At 35.9% G+C, this 13375-nt stretch overlaps 2 protein-coding genes across 3 annotated transcripts; both read right to left on the bottom strand.

Annotated features, from left to right (window-relative positions):
- Positions 1 to 339: 339 nt before the first annotated feature.
- Positions 340 to 2072, bottom strand: LOC147513159 (non-specific lipid transfer protein GPI-anchored 9-like). 2 transcript variants are annotated; one of them, XM_086596170.1, is made up of 3 exons: positions 1631 to 2072; positions 1345 to 1419; positions 340 to 597 (listed from the first exon to the last, which is right to left on the bottom strand). In XM_086596170.1, exons 1-3 carry the CDS (start codon positions 1938 to 1940, stop codon positions 503 to 505), a joined length of 480 nt encoding a protein of 159 aa, XP_086452296.1. In that variant the 5' UTR covers positions 1941 to 2072; the 3' UTR covers positions 340 to 502. The 2 variants fall into 2 exon arrangements, with proteins under 2 accessions (XP_086452296.1, XP_086452297.1); XM_086596171.1 differs by having other exon boundaries at positions 1354 to 1419; positions 1631 to 2005.
- Positions 2073 to 5491: 3419 nt separating this feature from the next.
- LOC147513158 (dimethylallyl, adenosine tRNA methylthiotransferase) lies at positions 5492 to 9427 on the bottom strand. Its single transcript, XM_086596169.1, has 8 exons — positions 9214 to 9427; positions 8991 to 9137; positions 8793 to 8890; positions 6333 to 6405; positions 6174 to 6234; positions 5994 to 6079; positions 5809 to 5898; positions 5492 to 5705 (listed from the first exon to the last, which is right to left on the bottom strand). Exons 1-8 carry the CDS (start codon positions 9313 to 9315, stop codon positions 5637 to 5639), a joined length of 726 nt encoding a protein of 241 aa, XP_086452295.1. The 5' UTR covers positions 9316 to 9427; the 3' UTR covers positions 5492 to 5636.
- Between the last annotated feature and the right edge of the window lie 3948 nt (positions 9428 to 13375).

Genomic DNA, 13375 nt, shown 5'->3' with positions numbered 1-13375 from the left:
ATTTTTTCATAATTAGTTAAAGAGTTTTACTAATATAAGATATAGCTATAATATATATCTAAATATTTATTGGAATTCACACAGACGTCATGCAAAAAGTACGCTTGTAGTGAACGCAAGATCCACTGACACACAAATGGCCAAAATCACTCCAATCCAGAAGACAAGCCTGATTATAACTGGGAAAACATATAGTTGAAAATTGAGATAAAGATACTGTTGTAACGAAGCATCTCACGAGTCACGACAGGGTCTCACTCTCAATTCTCATCCTGGTGATCAGAAACATTAAGCAGGCCTAATCATGACTTCATGAGCAATGTAGAGAACACAGGTAGGTAAACTGAAGAATTGGTAGTGTAAATATTAAAATAAATGTAAATATACTGATAAAAATAAATCATGGATACACCCATACATCAAATCTGGAAATACAAAATCCTGCCAAACCTCTCCTGCTAAATGATTTGGTAGGAAAATACAGCATGTATACACTCAGACTCTACAATACTGACGCTGACGCCCATAACAAAAGCAAGGCAGACGCTCCTGTCCATGCCATCATGCCCACTCTGTTCCCATCACTTCCAGGTGTTCCTGAACAGTTCAATTTCTTGTCAGGTGAAATTAAATAGTGAAAGATGAAAGAGAAGGATCTTCATTTATCTTAATCTTCAAAACATTAAATACCATAAAACAGTCGTGGTATGCAGGCATAAGTAAGTATCCTGTAGTTATTTTCGAAAGAATAAAAAATACAATGATTGTCGTTATCTTTGACTCTTTGCAGGTGGCCTAAAACAACCATATGCATCATGAAAAATGATGCAAATTCCATCAAAGTTATCCTGTCGTTAAAATCTGTGGAAAATTCTCTCCGTATACAATTGTATCACAAGTCTTACAAATAACCGATTCTTTTTTATAAGAAAAACTGAATTATCTATCACGGAAATAGAGTACACCAGATACATGCAATGTCCTTAAAGCAAAGAGATTATAAAGTTCTTGATGCTCATAACTTTCAGCATTCTCTTGTGAGAGAAAAATCAGCAAACTGGGGCTATCATCAATAATTCAATACTAGCAAAAGGGGATCGTTTGGCCCTTAGGCTATGCGCAAGCGTTTGAACATTTTGGGCTTTGCTACACGCGATGATTCAACGTTTTGGGCTTTTGCCTCTAAACCCAGTTGGCCAGTTTAGATTAAAAAAAAAAAAATCAATGAAATCATAAAGACCATGGCCAAAATAATTTTTCCATATATTACAACTCATCAAATACTGTAAGTTAATTATCAGAAAAAATAGTGTAAATAGAAAAATAATAAAATTGATCTAGTACCTGAAGTACCCGGAGTACCCGGAGTACCTGGAGGACCCCGATTACCTGGCACAGAGCTAGGAACCGGTGAGGAAGCTGTGCAGCGAAAAAGATAAAAAGTGTAAGAACAACTTAACCGAGTCAACTCATCCAAACTCTCCAAAATCAAAAGAGTCCCAAAGACAGAAACAGTGTTTTAAAACGTGAAAGCGCGACGCAAGGCTTTTTGGCTAGCCCTTGACGACGCGCCTGTTAAAACACTGAGCAGAAAACAATAAAAATAACTGAGTCAAGTGAGTCAATATACCTTTGCCACATAGGCTAGTATCAGAAGGAACACCGCAGTACTTAGGAAGTTCAAGAGCTTGAGTGATATTAATTCCAAAAGCTGAAATCAAACCAGGGTTTGAATAAAGATTGCAAAGACAATCCCTTTGGTTTTGAATAGTTTCTCTAAGTGGTGTGCAACATGACTCAGGTGGCTTGGTTGAGTTAAAAAAGTTGGCACATGGAGTCAATTTGGTTGCACAGTCTGGAATTTGTGCTTTTGTTTCTACAACCATTGAAATTGCTACTATAGCTGCAAGTAGTAGAGCAATTCTCTTGAAAGAAGCCATTATTTCTCTCTGTTTTTCACTTTTCTTTGATGGGTTTTGATGCTACTTGATTTATAATGTGAATGAGTGACGTCTTGAAATTTAATATTCAACCGCTCATAGCCTCATACTATACGTACAGTATTTTGACCGTCTGTAAATAGTCTTCTTTAGTGTTCTTGTAAATAATTCATTTTCTTATTGGAAACAACAGATGTTGCACTCTCGAGTTTCGACGACTTGAGGGTCAACGCTTAAGGCAAACAGCAAAGTGACAAAAAAGTGGCGTGTGAGTAATTTATAGCAAATTAAGTTTCTTAAATTCATAAAATATAACAACAGAAGTATACAAATGCAAATATTGAGTATAGATGTATAAGAACAGAATCTAAATGAGTGGGATATTTGTGCAAATTTAGGATTTAAAATTCACTTCTAAACCAGTTTTCACTTTTAAGTAACATTCTGGTTTATTAATTGCAGTTTCTGACAGGAAGTTTCACACCATGTTATATTTCCTCTTGGAAAATGCATGATTACTGATTAGGTCTCTTCTGTCCTAGAAAGGCCAGAAGATCTTTGATGGAGCTACTTGTCTTGCTGCTATAGTCCTATGCTATCACTGGTTCTTGATGGTGGGACCTATTTCCAGTGTGTAAGCTAACATTAGAATCACTCTGCTCAATTCTCAGTCTCATTCACATGGACATTTCACATTTGTTTGGGAGTTCGTCTACCACGAGGATATCCCTATAGGGACGCCAGCCGAGACCGTTCTCTTTTTTTTTTGTTTTTGATTTTAATCCAACGGTCTTGAAACACTCATCCAAATCTTTAAAATAATAAACGCAACAGTACATGTGTTGACAGCTCACTCAAGAAAGCAACAATTACCTAAAAACGCGTGGATTTATTCTGTAGTTTTACTTTTTCATTATTTGAGACTGCGATATATATTAATATTTGCTGTTCTTCGCTTCTCGAATCACTTGGGATTTGAGGCTTTCCCTAGTCCCTACGTACATGGGTACATCTGGAGCCATTCATTCAAGTATTCAAGCATATCTGACTATGCCCATAAGTCAAATTAATCTAGATAAAATCTATTATTCTTCTTTAAAGAATCTACGAGGAAAGCCGGCTGCATTTGCATCATTGTCACCTGCAAGATCAATAAAACTTGATGTGGCACTCATTAACATCTGTGGTACATGTGGTCATACGGAACATTGGAACCTGTATGTCAGCAAGTATAAATGGAAAAAGAAAGCGTAGAAGAAATTAGTGTTTGAGGGATCATCAGTAAAGATCTAATTGTTTTTTGTACCGGTCCCTCTAAAGCTATAAAGGGTCAAGCAGATGCAGATCACAACATGGTACCAGTCTACCAGATAACCAGACTACCAATAATTTTCAATTTTCGCGGAAGCCCAACAAGTAACGACCAGGTCAAACTGCACAAGCTTATGTCACGTTAAATTTTTCTTTCTTTTTTTCGATAAGGATTTGTATTTTTTTTTTCGTAAGGTATATTACCGTTGTGGGAAACAGTCATTATTAGCAATATATATGTCGAGGAGATTTGTGTACGGCCAAATGTCAATTTATACCAAAATCCACTCCACTCTTTAGTGTAAACGCGCTTATAGCATCTTTAAGAAAACTACCAAAAAAATACTAAAATTTTGAACTAAAAAAACACCAAACCAAAAAAACACCAAATAATTTTAAGAACAATATCAAAATTTCACCAAGCAACTACGCGGTTTTGCCAAAACCGCGCCACTAAAGAGGCCCAACTGACAAGTTCAAACCTACGCGGTTTTCAGAAAACCGCGCTATGTATCGCCATAGTTTGGAATTTCGACAAATTTAAAATCCAAAATTCATTAAATTTCGACCCCTATCACATTCGGAATTTCGGATGATTTTGAAATTTTGGATATTTCGACTTTATATTCGGAATTCCGTTTTTTAAAAAAATCGAAATTCCAAACGGAATTCCGAAGTTTCGTTCGGAATCACGAACTATGTGTATTGCACATAAACTTTTTTCTTTTTTTTTTTTTCTTTCCCAAGTTTCACAAAAAATATAAACTCCATTTAGCAAGGGTGATGTTTACAACATCGGGTCCCAAAACCAAATATTTGTTACAACATCAAACCTGGAACCAAATATTGGCCGATTTGGTGTTTGGTTTAGTGTTTTTTTGGTGTTTTCATCAACATGTAGCTCTCCTGAAATTGAAAAAATACTAAATTGTTGGCAATTTGGTGTTTTGGTGCTAGGTTGATATCACTCCTAAAGATGCTCTTAATCAATAACCTAGTTTCTTAAAACAGAAAATTCAGGTTGATTGACCGTTTTAAGACATTGCGATTCCAGTTCGCCTCTACACCCTAGTCCCTACAATAGTACAATGGCTGCAAGTCATCGTACGAGTACACGAGATATGATGACTTCTTGGCAAATTAAAATGTTGTTTCATATATTCCATGACGATGAACTTTCTTGTAAGTTTGTGGTGTGTTGTGGAACCCACTGTGAGAAGAAAAAAATTTATGAGAAACATTTCTCTTTTGTTGGAGGCGTGTTATCCTCAATGACTCTCATAAAGAATACTTTCGGTTGACGAAAGGGAGGAGGACAGACAACAAAGCCGTCAATAGTCACCTTAAAGTATAGGAAAGGAACTTGGCATCTCCAAGGAAATTTCGAACACAAACAAAAATAGTAGGAATTTTCATCTTTCTTGGGTATTGGGTATGAACAATGGTTCACTAGTTTGACGAGCAACCGAATTACTTGTGTGGAAAATCAGGTAGCTCAATGCGTCAATCTGATAGCATTTGAGTGTTTGGAGTCATTGAGAGCCTTTTCTATACCAACTTCCTCACGGTGGTATGGAAAACCAATCTCTTGAGACTTGAGAGTAAATGAGTAAAGCACTCATGTTCCTTTTGCTTTGGAACACCAATCTCTTCAGAGTAACGCATTCATAACACAAAATTTTGCTAAAACTCTATATCACCCTATTTTCATATCAATAGTTTTTTTTTTAATAAAGCTTGAGGTTATAGACACCCTGTTCATTAGTTTAAAATCTGAAATACACATGACCTGGTTTGTCCTCACCCACAATGGCGTGAAGTATAGCTTTAAGGGGAACTACAAAGTAGTTACACCCATTATAAGATTCTAGAGCTGTTCATATCAATAGTTAAACTTTCTAAAAATACACAATCTGATTACCTAATCCTTCAAACCATTTCGAATCCAAAATTTCCAATGCACTCTTCTGTGTCATACAACTATACACGTAAGGCCTAAATCACACCAATTAAGAACCACAAGTAGAATCCTTGACTCTATAGTGCCTTTGAATTACACTCAAGACATAAATCTACTTCTTTATCGCTACAGTCATGTCTGTTAAGGGTTTGCACATTTGCACAAGAGTACTCTTTGCACAATATTCTAAAGAGTCAAAACTCGAAATGTGTAATTTGTTTTAAGTAACAGGAAGTTTAAAGGTTGCAAAGCATGTAGTTTACTTTTAAGTTACAGATGGTTGTAGGCAACAAAATTGTTCAATTCATATATCTCATAAATGCCAATATACAACATATTGTGCAGTGTAATTTGTGTTGAGCCGATACCACAAAATTTCTTATTTAAAAATGACATTTACAAATCCAAACATGAGTAATATACCATTAAGTACTAACTGTCATGTATTTGAGAACTGCAGCTCGCACCTTCTCCATGTACGCTGCAGCTTGCTTCTGCAAAAGAAAGGGTTTCACATCACAGAGTTAGCAAAAACTCGGGGACCTGACTAAAAGTAAAACAAATACAGATGAAACAAAAGCAAACAATTAGCCAGACCTGGTCAACTTTCTGTGCATTTGCTATGTTTTCATCAAGAAGAGTCAGTAAGGACCTATTGAGCTCATTGCGCCCCACCATATCCAATAACTGACCCAATAAACATCAATACCTCAGATGAGTAATAAAGGGGACATGCGGAAAAAAGAAGGCTAGAGAAGTTCAGGATTGAAGTTTTGTCATACCGTGGCTTTCACATCTTCTGATCTCAATATTTTGGTTAAACTTTCTTTTGCTGTAATAACGTCGGTTTGCAATTTATCATAGGCTTCTGCAACATAATATTAGAGACAGAACGATCACCATTTAAATAAGTGGATGGATACTATAGCAATCTTTGGCTTCTAGACTCAGTCAAGTCAAACCTGTTCCTTCCAGTAGAACCTTTTGCATAGCTTCGAGCTCAATCAATCTATCCTCCATATCCTGCAAAAATAAATGAAGAAATTATTGGCAACTCTTTCTTTTTTATTCTGATCAATTGTCTAAATAGTTCACTCTGCACTTCTCAATTTAAGAAATACCTTAGTTCTTGACACAGCGAATCGAAGTTGACCCAGTTCAAACTTTAGATGGGAGAAAAATTCCTGGTTTAGTCTGCAAAATTTATTTGTTACAGTATTCCACATTTCCTTGATGAATATCTTCTTCAGAGTGGAGTGTCTCATTAATAAACAGAAGAGATATAAATTAGATTAGTATACAGTGTTCACAAGTATTAGGATCACACATAGACACTAATAACTCTAAGATCCTATGAGATTACAGAATTTCTGGGCTTCTGCTAATAGAAGAAATGCTGGATTAACTTTTTCTTAAAAGTGAGCAATATGCTAATATTATGTCTATACACAACAGTATATGTATAATAAAACATTGTGACTTGTGAGGTAGGGAGCAAGAAGAGTAAAGGGGGAACGGAAGTGAGGTGGAATGGGGGTTCACTCAAAACCGGATGGGGTTCGGTGGATTCCTGATGGGAAGCAGCCTGTTAGGTCTTCCGATAAAGAAGAAAGGGTCCCCCCCCCCCCACCCTCAGCTCCCTCTTCTGGCATCAACTGTTTGAGCATTAGGTTTATGGATCTTAAATGCCTCATGGAATCAAATCATAGCCTAAACGGAGTAAGAAAAACAAGTTTAGTTCTAGAAATTATACCTAAATTTTTATTTGTCTTTGTTTTTGTTATTTACCGTTTTATCTTATTTAGGCTACGTCTGGTTCACGGAAAATGAGTGAAAATAAAACATTTTTCTGGAAAGTATAATCCTCTTGCTGTTTGGTTAGCTCCGGAAACAGAAAAATGGAAAATGAATTCTTCAAAGAGGTCAAGACGATGGAATTCAACCTCCTTTTTCGGAAAGAGGAAATTGTTTTCAACTTTGAGGAGAGAGATATTGTTACGAGGTGGGGGTTTTTGTCAAAGGTTTGATCCGGTGTTTTGAAGGCCTTGATCCAATGGTCTAAGTATAACTTAATTAAAACAGACTTTTCCACTTTTCAAATAACAACCAAACAACCGGAAAACAGATTTTTGTTAATGAATTCTTTGAATTCAATTTCAGGGTTTTTGATTTCCACTTGAAACAAAATTCTGCGAACCAAACACAGCCTTAACGTTTTATTGTGTGGGGTTGGGGTACCTCAAGGCACAGCAGGCCACTAATAGGCTCTGACTATCAGGAGGCTAGAGGTGTCAAGTTCAAATGAATATTTAGGTAGCAAACTCCATGACAATATCCGCGACTGTGGTCATGTTGAACATAACGGGGGCAGTTGGAAATTCTTTGACCGCTTTTTTTTCCCTACATGTAGCAGAACTGAGCAACTACATGGAACATCACCAAGAGTACGCCAGGTTTCTACAGGCGAAGCACACCACTATGCACGCCGCCTTTACTGATATTAGAGGTGTCAGGTCTATATAAATATCTGCTTAACAACTCATTTGGACATGCTAGCCACAATAGTGTAAGGGCAGTCCAGGCACCTTTTTCGGCCTCTTTGGCATAGAAATGAGCTACTTCAAGGACTACCAATTGATCCTGTCAGTTATGTACGGTCCTTGTCCTTTAGTCTCAACTCTTTATCTCCCACCCTACCTTCGAATCTGTCTTATCTTACTTCTCGCTCGAGTGGTTTGTTTCAAGCAAGAAAGAGTCAAGCTCAAACCTGGACCATACTGTATGAATATCTCTAACAACGTCCCCACCCACCAGATACTTAACACATACCATATGGTGCAATTGTCTAAACAAGCATAAGTTGAATGTCACGCATACCATATGGTACAACTTCACAGTTCCACGAGAGTGCCTAAACTCTTACCAAAACTAGGCATCAATGACCTAATTTCTGTGGGCAATCCCATTGATGTCCTGACTGTTATCTAATAGATTAGGAACCTAGAGAGGAAAGAAACTAAGACACTCATACTAGGTGTTTAAAAATGCAATACACCAAAACAGGGACCAAAAGATAGTAGCACATAAAAGTTCCCCAATTAGACCCACCTTCACCCCTGGTGGCACCAGTTGAAAAGCCTAGTGCCTCAGCTAGCCCTGCAAAGCGTAAAGTTGAGAAGACACTATGTTTTTTCCATCGTGTCTCCATTTCAGGTTGTGAAACAAACACAACTTAATGGAGTAAGCAAGTGAATTCCAGTTTCTATGATGCGTAATCAGTTGGACCAGAAAATGATTCTTGAACACAGGATAGCTCACATCTGTTAATAGCTTAGAAATCATTTGTAATTTCGCAATACCACTACAGACTGACTTGTTCGCTAAGAATTAGACTCGCACGAATGCAGAGATTCTTGAGAATCACAGGAAAGCTTTGGCATGTAAGATAAATCCTGTGCATTTCCACCTTAGAACAGTTTATCTTTATGCCTTAACGATTGCCACGCCTAACTATCACCAAACACATGCAATTTCTCAAGCGGAAAACAGAATATTCAATATCAAGTAGAATTGAAACTCACCGAGGCCGCAACCGTGCTATCTCAAACTCAAGCTCACGAGCTTCAGTATCAAGAAAATACTCAGTTAGCCCTGCAGGATCATCTGGCACAACACGAGCCTAGAAGGGAAAACAAAACGTAGCATAAATTAGAAAAAAAAGTAAAGCAATAAAACTATAATTGAACAATAAAAATGTGTTTTCAAATAAATAAAGAAACCTGTCGAGCAGCACGACGTCGCTCTTTCTCTTGTACAAGTTGTCGCTCATAAGCTTCACGAGCATCAGAATCCTTCTCAAACTTATCTCTAAACTCTTTTCTAGCTATGTGTCCTGTTTGTGGTGGGCCTAATAAACCTTCTGGATCCTTCCTTAAAGAAAAATACGAGATGTTTGGATAAATTTAGCTTTCATGAAATGGAGAAGAGAGAGAGAGAAAATACCCATGCGACGCTGGCAATTCTGAATTTGGAAGTGTTGTTGTTTCTAGATATTACTACACGGCGGCCGAAGATGGATGTACTCGTAATGCTAAGAGCTGCCATAAGTGATCCTCAACGAGCTCTACACTCGAAATATCCTTTTATTTGCTGTCTTATCCATTTGTTTTGGTTCCCTCGTTTTCCTTTTTTATTGTTTTTTAGCTTTTGGTCCCTCAACTGATACGTAATTAGGTTTTGGGTTAAAATTATTTGATAATTTAGATTTTGGTCCTACCGTCCTAGACTCAATTACTTGGAAAATATTAGCTGCCTTCGAATATTTTTCTCGGGATTTTTTTTTTTTTTTTTTTTCTATTTTCCTATATTTTCCATAGGATAGTAAACAAACATGCCCCTTTTTACTTGTGTCCTACAGTGTATCAGATTTCTTAAGTTGGTTTTGATTGTGGGAGTTTCCATTAGGCTTATCTCAATTTGTAGTGTACAATGTTATGAAATAGGAAGAATATACTAAGGCGTATTTAGTGTACAATGTTATGAAATAGGAAGAATATACTAACGCTTATATGAAAACTTTGTTATTGATAATAAACTTTCGTTAAAAAATTTATGGAGGAACTTAAGAAAAGAAGCCTATTCTGGAAGAAAAATATATAACAAATTTGTACTCCTAAATATATATATCATCATCAGGGCAGCCCCCTCTGAGGGTAGGCCAACTAGGCAGCCGCCTAGAGCCCTGCTTATTAGTCAAAATTTGGACCCCCAAGTATAATCTTATACCCAATAAAATAAACTTATTATGGAAGAAAAATGTATAATAAATTTGTACTCCTAAATATCTATATCATCAATTCATCATACCGAGCCTAATCTTATACCCATTAGGCCACATGTAAAGACTGTTCAATCCAGTCAAATTATGTGTAGTCCAGTCCACTCAAACATTAGGCTACGACCCCTTGTGTAAAAGACTTGTGTTTTTTTTCTCAATAATATAGGCCCATTTTAAAAAACTCGCCTTAGGCCCTCAAAGTTTAGGGGCGCCCCTGATCATCATACTGAGCCTAAATTATTGACCTGTACAATCAAGTAGACCCAAAATTATCTATAATTTAAATGGTTAATAAGGGACAAAATACTCTGAAACATTATTTTTTTTAGCTTTTTATTGGGATTAAAAATAATTTTTACGGAAAATATCTAAGCGTAAATCATCTAAATCCAGTGATATATATACCGACAACTAAAAATACTTTCCTTATTTACATACCCATTGCAATGCCACACCTACTCTGTATATGCCAATTATGTCTATATATAAGACGTTGTAACCCTAAATGTGTCCACAAAATAACAATTTGGCGTTTTTTAGTGTAGAGAAAAAACAAAGTTCTTCTTAAGGCGTTTTCTGCAACGCCGAACATTTCAACCATCTCAATTTAGAGCATCTAATTGATTCTCCATCAATGTCGTCACGCCAACATAACCGCAATAAAGGGGGACTATTGAAAACTGTGGAACGATCGGAACTCACCAAGAAACTTGAATGGCTCCCGTCTGATTGGGAGATTAAAATCCGCAAAAGAATACATGGGAAAACAGCTGGATTGGTGGATATTGTATGTACATTTAGAATCTATGTCTTATTTTATTTTATTTTTTCTATTATTATTTATTTTTCTATGATTACAATTTCAAGATTAAAAAAAAGAGGAGCGGTCTAGATTTGTTTCCTTTTTCGATACAATTTAGAAAAACTTGTATTCCAATTGTCATATATTGGTTTAAAAGAAGATCAGTACTTTCCTAAGTTTCTTTGAAAACTTCAAATTACGGGGATTGACCTCATGCAAATGGATTAGATTTCGATTAAGTTTTTATCTTTAGATTGTCCCAAACAATAAGAGGCTTATGGTACAAACCCGTGGTTTTAATTTTCTCCTAAATTGATGTTTGCAATTTTTCCCCTAAGTTATTTTGAAAACACACACACACACACATATAGGCCGATCTTAGAAGTACATACAGTTAAAAGTAAGTACGTAAGTAAACTTCATCTAGACAATGAATTCAAACGTAATATTTTGTGGATATAATATATGAGAATTGCTAGCGTCCTGCCCTCTAAAGGGGTAGGACCATCCTAACCCATTACAGACAAAAGAATACTACTTGCTCACCTATTTAAAAGGTTCCACTTTATTTATTAGCAAAAAAAAGACATTTGCAAACAATAAAACCTAACCTAAGTCCCAACCAGCCCCAGCTAACCAGATTCCAACCAAACAATTTTTTTTTATATTTTTGCTTTTTTTTAATCCATACAACATTATTCATTTGAAATTATAAGGAGAACATATAAGTATAACATCAAAATAAGATACCTACCAATTTGAGATAAAAATCATCCAAACACAAGAGTCAATATATTCTATATTCAAAAGTTAAAAATTCTATATATTTTCAAGTGAGTCTTAAATCCAAAAATAAAGCATAGTAAGAGTAAAACTAAAGAAACCCCCTTTATTAAGTTTAGAGCAATTAAACTACTATGAGGCTCCCATTTTCTTTTAATTTCGGAATTTGGTAAGTAGTGGTGGGGCTGTGGATAGTGAGAAGAGGGGTTGGAGAAATTAAACTACTATGACACTCCCATCTTCTTTCAATTTCGAAATTTAGTAAGTAGTGGTGGAGGTGTGGAGAGTGAGAAGAGGGATTGAGACTTAAGAGGGAAATAAGAGAAGAAAAATCAAACAAAAAAAATGAATAAGGAAATACCAAGAAAGAAGTGAAAAGAAAAAACAAGATGGACGGCAGCAGTGGTGGTGATTGACAGTGGTAATGGATTGGTGGTGGTGGTGCTTGAGAGAAGAGAGAAAGCGAAGAAACTTTGAGTTGATTAGTTTTAGAAAATTTTACAAGTACCTGGTCATTATGTTTTGTCTTTTTTGGGTTAGGATCAAAAGAGGCAGGACACTAGCAATCCCCATATATTCACCATAAAGATCATATCTACAAAATTTTAGTTCATTTGGAAACTTTTAACCTAAATAAAATATGATTGCAAAAACTCGACATTTCTGGACCGTTAGATTTTTTCTTAAATATGACATCAATTTTTATCTATGTTAGAAATTTCCAAATAAATTGAAATTTTATGGAGATAATCTTTATGGTGAATATGTCATATCCACAAAAAATTACATTTGAATTCATTTTCTAAATGAAGTTTTACTTACATACTTATTTTAAGTTAAAATAAATATGTTAAGTTAAAATAAATATATACTTCTAAGATCGGCCATATATATATATATATACGCACGATTGAATTGAATGTGCTCATGCTTAGGCTTTCCACCATTTGTTTTTAGCGTTGTTTTATTTTTACCAAAATAGTTATTTTTATTTATCACCATTTGAACATCTTGAAAATGTGATTGTATTATAAAATTCCGTTTCGTACTCGTGCCATACATGTCTAGTCTCCAGCAGAAGGATGTCCAAAATACCTACGGGACAGGGCATGTGGGGATGGGGCGAGCCGCGAGTATAAGAGATATGATGGGATTGGGAATTGGGGGATGGCAAACCCATCCCGACCTGCCCCATTTTTACATCCATATATACTCTGGTACAGTGGTTTGGGCGGCCTCATGGTGTTGTTATTTTATTGGCTTATGGATACTAAACCAAACTAAAAATATGACTCGTTCATAAAGAAAAACTGATTTAAAACATGCTTACAATTCCCAAGAAAAAAAATGTAATATTTGTAATAAATAGTTAAAAATATATATCGATCATTTTGCAGTTCTACTACGACCCAGTTAAGCATCGCCAATTTCGTTCTAAAAATGAAGTTCTTGAGTTCTTAGAAAATGGAACTCGACGAAGCACAATAGGAAGAACCCAGGCCCGGAGAGCAACTATTCACCATGACTTTGTAAGTTGTCCTCTATTACTCGTTAATAACATTTTCTGATATTCAACATTTATTTTATTTATTTACTCTTTTCGGCAGTTCAAATGCATTTTACTATTGAAGCTATTTCAGCATTCGAATATTTTTTTTGTTTCTTATGGCTAGGACCTGAACGTTCCAAGTCAAGCAGATGGTGTAGGGGAGCGATATCCTCATAGGGCATCGCACTCGCGA

This window comes from Coptis chinensis, chromosome 3, assembly GCF_015680905.1.
Source record: "Coptis chinensis isolate HL-2020 chromosome 3, ASM1568090v1, whole genome shotgun sequence".
Lineage (NCBI taxonomy): Eukaryota > Viridiplantae > Streptophyta > Magnoliopsida > Ranunculales > Ranunculaceae > Coptis > Coptis chinensis.
This window is presented reverse-complemented; position numbering and strand designations above follow the sequence as displayed.

Bases quoted from the DNA above. Each gene is read 5' to 3' on its own strand.
- LOC147513159 (XM_086596170.1), bottom strand. From the start codon at position 1,940: ATGGCTTCTTTCAAGAGAATTGCTCTACTACTTGCAGCTATAGTAGCA. The intron at 1,420-1,630 runs GTATATTGACTC...TTCGCTGCACAG, and splicing joins TACTAGCCTATGTGGCAAAG to CTTCCTCACCGGTTCCTAGC. The intron at 598-1,344 runs GTACTAGATCAA...TGAACTGTTCAG, and splicing joins GGGTACTCCGGGTACTTCAG to GAACACCTGGAAGTGATGGG.
- LOC147513158 (XM_086596169.1), bottom strand. From the start codon at position 9,315: ATGGCAGCTCTTAGCATTACGAGTACATCCATCTTCGGCCGCCGTGTA. The intron at 8,891-8,990 runs GTTTCTTTATTT...TTTCCCTTCTAG, and splicing joins GACGTCGTGCTGCTCGACAG to GCTCGTGTTGTGCCAGATGA. The intron at 6,235-6,332 runs GTATTTCTTAAA...TTATTTTTGCAG, and splicing joins TCGCTGTGTCAAGAACTAAG to GATATGGAGGATAGATTGAT.